Source organism: Abramis brama (assembly GCF_963993115.1).
Source record: "Abramis brama genome assembly, chromosome: 22".
In the NCBI taxonomy this organism is placed as follows: Eukaryota; Metazoa; Chordata; class Actinopteri; order Cypriniformes; family Leuciscidae; genus Abramis; species Abramis brama.
This window is the reverse complement of record NC_139984.1, coordinates 25,596,742-25,602,925: the sequence shown is the minus strand read 5'-3', so window position 1 is coordinate 25,602,925 and position 6,184 is coordinate 25,596,742. Positions and strand designations below refer to the sequence as shown.

The 6,184-nt window shown below is 39.8% G+C and overlaps 1 protein-coding gene across 2 annotated transcripts; it reads left to right on the top strand.

Annotated features, from left to right (window-relative positions):
• Positions 1–371: 371 nt before the first annotated feature.
• Positions 372–5,494, top strand: alkal2a (ALK and LTK ligand 2a). Of its 2 annotated transcripts, none has more exons than XM_084099702.1 (6): positions 372–1,127; positions 1,972–2,248; positions 3,071–3,124; positions 3,217–3,297; positions 3,532–3,599; positions 4,934–5,494. In XM_084099702.1, exons 2-5 carry the CDS (start codon positions 2,017–2,019, stop codon positions 3,588–3,590), a joined length of 426 nt encoding a protein of 141 aa, XP_083955828.1. In that variant the 5' UTR covers positions 372–1,127; positions 1,972–2,016; the 3' UTR covers positions 3,591–3,599; positions 4,934–5,494. The 2 variants fall into 2 exon arrangements, with proteins under 2 accessions (XP_083955828.1, XP_083955827.1); XM_084099701.1 differs by having other exon boundaries at positions 826–1,127; positions 4,937–5,494.
• Positions 5,495–6,184: the final 690 nt, after the last annotated feature.

Sequence of the window (6,184 nt, the reverse complement as noted above, 5' to 3'; positions counted from 1 at the left end):
CAATCCAAAACAGTGGAAGACAATGAGTTTCAACAAAGTTTTAACTGCATAACGTTATGTTGTTATAAAAAGCACACAGATTCAGAGGCCTAAGCAAACAGGGCCCTCCTCATATTAACATTTATTTTGCCTTAAGTTGTTTTCCTATATGTTCAGGTTTAATTCTGTGTAAGACAGTGAACACTTACATTGTTAGGTGTTGGTCTAATTGACTTTTAGGGGCCCTTGATGGCATGCCTACCTTTGCCTAGTGTTGAGTCCGCCCATGCAGATCACCGTTCGTGACCGGGATGGGAGCCAAATTGCTCCATGTTCTCTTTTGCTTTGAGGGAGTGGTATGAACGAAAGCAAACACAAACTAATCCGAACTCACTTTTCTCTGGTCTGTTTGGCTGACTGTTTCTCTTGCGCTATCATTACCATTACGCAGAATAATTACATCAGCTGCAGCCACTTCCAGGCATCGATCTGTAACTCGAATCAATCCTCTGGAGACACGAAGGGATGAAATGGTGATCTATGGTGGTGTGTGAGAGAAAAACCTGATTTTCAGGCACTATAAGAGTTCCAGTCTGTGCAATGGTGGGACAGTTCCTGGTATAGCTACGTCTCTTCCTGCAAGCACAGCTTTCTAAGTGCTTTAATGAGATAGTGGGCAAGAAAAATGTCCATGGGATGCTGCATGTGAGAAACGGGAATAAGAGGATGTGCAGCGTACGTGTGACGAGTTTCTAATTAAAGACACGGCGATGTAAGCCCTCGAGGGACAACTCCTTCCGTCTGGCAGCCTCAATAAATTGGCGAGAATTGACGACGAATGTTTCGAGACATTTACTACAAGCGACGCGCGCGCTCAGTGTCCACGAGGAGCTTTCACTGGAGTTTTCTCAAGTCTCGGAAACATCAGAAAGGAGTTTGACCACTCAAACTTCCCACGCTTGAGTATAATAAAGGACGATTCGCTTGAAAGGATAGTTCTCTCTCTCTCTTTTTCCCAGCTCGTTCTGCAAACCTTGCGTGGTTATATAGGCACCGGACACTCAAGACTCAATAAAACACACCGCGCGCTCAATTGCCTCAGGCTGTGCCGATTGAGAGAAAGAACAGCAGCCAACGACCGTCCTCAGGTAGGTTTTACTGGAGGCATTTAAGACCTATGGTGATTATTTTTTTTTACTTTTTTTTTTTTTTTTTTGACCATATCATACCTAACGTTATTGCTTACACATTTTTTCTCCGGAACTATTTTGATTTACAAAAGGATTGTAAATTAGGAGAAAAATCAATGCGCTTCTATGGGCTGTGATGCTTTAAATGCGAATGTGTAGTTTCTTAGCTTGTACTTTCATAGTTTAACTAGTTACTTTATCTAGAGTATCAGTCAGTTTGAATTTGTTGAATTTTAATTCAGTCTGAATTTATGTTTAGGAGCTTATTGCACATATCTCTTTAATAACTTTGGTGTGCTCATTTATATTGTATGTCTCGTATAGTTTTCCATAAAACTCCTAATAAAACGAATAATGGTTAACAATAAAATCCAGGTGCAACGCTGAGATTATTTGGTCTTGGAAGAATATGAGGAGAAATTAGTTGATACTGAAACTTTTGATTGCATATGTGGGTATCTTTCCAAATCTGAGCACAGTTTGAGACATTGTTGAAATCTGTAACTCTAGAGAAAACACGTGTGAGTTTCTGGGATCTCTTACTCTGGAGAAACATCTGAGCATGACACTTCTTGTCTTCATGCAATTAAATTGCTGTTGATGAGAAATAAATGAGTTTTGATTACCTAAATGATTAAAAACTACTTTGTGAATGACACAAGAATGACTAGGTGTGTCCAAACTGACTGGTAGTGAAAGTGAAATAACACTTCTTTTTTAAGAAATCGTAAAAACTTCCAAAGTTTATTTTTAACGTAAAGTGGACTTTTGCATCTTATAAACCCTGTGACTTCTTCACCAGGACCTGGGCAGTGCGGGACGTGCGCGCACTCTGGTTGCAGGAGCGATGTGCGCGCTGCGGGCTCCGGTGATGCTAATGGGGCTCGTAATGTTAATCTGTACCTCCGCACAAAGCGATGCCAGGGCGAACAAGGTCGAAAAAACATTCAGACGGATAATGGACATCATGAGACAGGTGGAAAACAGATCTGACGACGCGAGCGCGCAGAAGACTGAGCACGCACTCGAGCCAAATGACGCTCATAATCTCAAAACGGAAAGTGGGGAAACAATTTTAGGTAAGCAGAGCATTAAATGTCCACAAAACTAAAAATGTATGTTCTCATTGCATTGTGTCAAGTTACATTTACTTAAAAAAAGATAGCACACTTTTCAAGCAAACTGTTTGTTTTTAAATTAAGATAAAATGACACTTACTGGTTGTCAAACCTTATAGTGGAACATGTCCATGTACCTACCAAGAAACTGACTTCATGCTTCCACCATAAATCACTTTGAGACCAGTTATTTGAAAGTCATTGCAAAAATAGGTCTAGCTGATAGAGCTTTCTCTGAACTAACTTCACTTTTCTGAACCATTTCAGTCTATAAAGTTGCCACTTGGTTTGATATTTTATGTAATGCAATGAAATCACACTCTATATGCCTTGACCTATATTTAGGAAGGATATGACTTACCCACTAGGGCACTAGCCAAAATCTTAACTCTCAAAGCATTGGGTGAAACAGCGTTGCATTGCACTGTTGTGTGCCAACTAGTCAGACATGTGATATTGGTGATCAGCGACTCCCAGTTATATCAGTGGTCTCTGGCCTAGGATTTTATCATATAAGAGAGACATTAAGCTACATGTACTTAAGAACGAATGAATGTTGAACGAATAGTTATAATATTGGTGAGTGTGTCAAATGAATACTAAGAATAGGTGATCATGGTGTGTACAGAAAGTTTTTTTGGGGGGGTCTAAACCGCTTAGTTAGAGCATGATCATTGCTGGGGAATGTTGAGCTGAGTATTTGTCTGAGCTTCAGACTCGTCCCTCTTGAAGGATCAGCGGATATTCAGGATTTGACCTTTGAATGTTTCTTTCTCTTTGCAGAAATCTTTCCCAGAGACCTCAGAAAGAAAGAGAAGGTTATAAAACACTTAACAGGTGAGAGACTTTTGAGTTTTCTGTGACCTCAAAGCAACAAAGGAAAACAAATGTGTTTGAGAATTTTAACTGGGCTGTTTTCCTTCCATCAGGTCCTCTTTATTTCAGTCCAAAATGCAGGAAGACTGTCTACAGGCTTTACCATAACACCAGAGACTGCACCATCCCTGCATGTGAGTACAGTCAAGCTTTCCCATCTCTTCAGCCCCACAAACAGGTTACACCTCTGCCCACATGCACCAGGACCCTGTACAAACCGTCTTTATATTCATGACAGTCTCAATGTCGGCTAGGTGCCCCTGATTTACCTCTGCACATGGAGTTTTAACACAGAAACAGTATAGGCTACAAATTCAGGACTCATCCAGCTGATTATCCGACTCATCAGGCTTTACTCCTGTCCTCAGACTACAAAAGGTGCGCGCGACTCCTGACGCGACTGGCGGGGAGATGTCAAGAGGGTTAACTTTACCAGGTAAGACACTTTTAATTCCTTTTTTGGTTACACTTTATTTTTTGATAGACCACTTTACACATTCTACTGACTATAAGTAACTTTGCCAACCAACTCTTATTCAGTTGCAACTACATGTCAACTAACTCTCTTTAGAGTATTAGTAGACCGTTAGTTGAATAAGTTGACATGTACTTACAAAGATACTTATAAGCCACGTTTCCACCGAAATTACCCCGGAACAATTTGTCCCAGGAACTTTTTTCCCTCAGACCTGTTTCTGCGTTTCCAAGTACACTGAAGATTAGGCAAATTAGTCCGGTGACGTAGGACTGCATGCACCGCAACAGATCAACAAATGCGGCATGAACTCAACCAATCAGCATGTTCAGTGCCCAAGTCCCACCCCCGAAAGTTCCTGAACCTTGAAAAAGTACTACCTCACAAGCAGGGACTTTCTAAGGGGAAAATTGTTACCTGGAACTTCATTTAGACCCTGGTACCTGCGGACAAAACACACAGAGTACCACCCCAAAGTTCCTAGTTCCTGGGGAAAGTTCCTGGAAACGTGGCTATGGTTAGTAAAATGTCTGTAGAGGGAGCATCAAAATAAAGTGTTATTAGATATTAAGCAGACAGTCTAATAATACTATAATGACAGTTGACATGTAGTTGCAAAGTTACTTATAGGTAGTAGAATGACTAAAGTGGACCATCAATATGAAGTGTTTCCCTTCTTTCATCACTGAATGAAGGAAAATTGAGAGTTACAAGAAATTGGAGAAGAGATGGGGAATGGGATATGCAGGGTTTCCCATGATCCTGGAAAAGTAATTAAAAAGCCTAAATTTAAATAATTACATCTATATGCATTGATTTAAATTTGACACAAATTTAAATTTGTGTATTTTAATTTGTCAGTTTTAATTTCACATTTGTCAGAATTTGTGGGAACTCTGGATGCTACACTGATTCAAAAAAAAAAAAGAAGATGTTACATATGTAGGTAAATTACAAAAGTACAACAAAAAAGGGATTTATTCCCCACTTTCAGAGAGGATGTATGCAGTTAAAGGTTTTGAGACCGAGAACACATTCCAGGATTAGATAACTTATCCAACCCATTACAGATAAACCTCCGCGTCTTAGCGTTAAGATCTTTCGGATGTGATTTAAGCATGTATATAAACTTTACATCAATGCTTTGGAGACCACTTTCGAGGGAGCGCATGTAACAAACCCTGTTTCCCAATTTTTCACAGAAGGGAAAGAATTTTCAGATGCATCCAAGTGCACACATGTATATGAACACAGCCAAGTCTGAAACATCACTAAACTTCACATCCTTTATCAAGCAGGTTGAAGCCAAACCAGAGTGACCCCAAGAAGGAGGAAAAAAACAGCAGTCAAGTGCCTTTGGACAAGAGAAGAGAATTTAAACCAACACGCAACATTCCACATAATCAGCATATCGCGTCCAGAACACTGCTTCTGCCTCTCCGGAGAATTGATAGAGCAGTAAATGGACAGAGTAATGGGATGCACTTGCCCAAGGACGGTGTGATGGACTCCGCATGGAGTCGACGTTAAAATACAGGACGTCAGAGAAAGAAAGCAAAAAACGCATCTGGCGTATTGGGCTCTGAACCTGTCTGCCAAAAAAGAAAACCATTTTTCCATCGTTTCGTCATGAAAAAAAGGGATCGTCGTGGTTTTCAGTTTGTTCTCATCAGATAACATGACTCGCCACAGCCAGTGATTATTTCGTGCGACATGCCTCGACGGGGTTACAATTCAGAGCTATGACGAGAAATTGTCCATTATGGTTCATTGCAACGAGAGAGCTTTCCTTTTCTCTGTGCTAGAACTGAAAACCAGTTAACTGCATGAACGTTTCCTTTCGCTTCTGTTTGCCAGCAGACAGGTTGCTCTTTGCAGTAAAACCGTGACCAAAAGCTTTTAGTTTTTGTGTGAGACTGAGTGTATGACTGTGGAATATATTCAGTATATTTTGATATGTAAATATTGTACAAATGAGACCTATAACAAACATATCAGCGTCTGACGTACGACTGCTTCGTTGGGATATGTATATTTAAAAGACAATATATTTAAATAAATTATGATTGTTTAAACATTGTTGTCTTTAATATAAAAGTACAGCAAAAAATTTGAGGTTAATCCTTTACAGCATGAAACAGTCTCTCTATGTAGTTTAACAGCTTATCTTGGCATCAGAAAATATTTTTTTTAGGGAGTTCATGACCTCTTATCGCTCATGGTGGATGCTTTGGATGCTTCTGAGATATTGAATTTTTTTGTCTGTAACCACACCAAAGATAATGGTCAATCTGTTGCTAAATATCTTAGCTCATCTGCTAAAAATTCTCCAGAGTTCCCAAAAATATAAAGAGGATGAATAAGAGAGGAGGATAATGGGAGGAAAGGTGGTGGAGAAAAAAAATGGCACAAGTCAGTCATGTGGCATCCATCTTTCCTCATCTAAATCACCTAGATCCTAATTAATCAAAACTGGAACAACCACAATCATATTCAAAGAAACGAGGGGAAAAGCCATAAAACTGTCATAGAAATGTACAAAAATG

Coding starts and splice junctions, on each gene's coding strand:
- alkal2a (XM_084099702.1), top strand. CDS start 2,017: ATGTGCGCGCTGCGGGCTCCGGTGATGCTAATGGGGCTCGTAATGTTA. Junction 2,249..3,070: donor AAGTGGGGAAACAATTTTAG/GTAAGCAGAGCA, acceptor TTCTCTTTGCAG/AAATCTTTCCCAGAGACCTC. Junction 3,298..3,531: donor AGACTGCACCATCCCTGCAT/GTGAGTACAGTC, acceptor TCCTGTCCTCAG/ACTACAAAAGGTGCGCGCGA.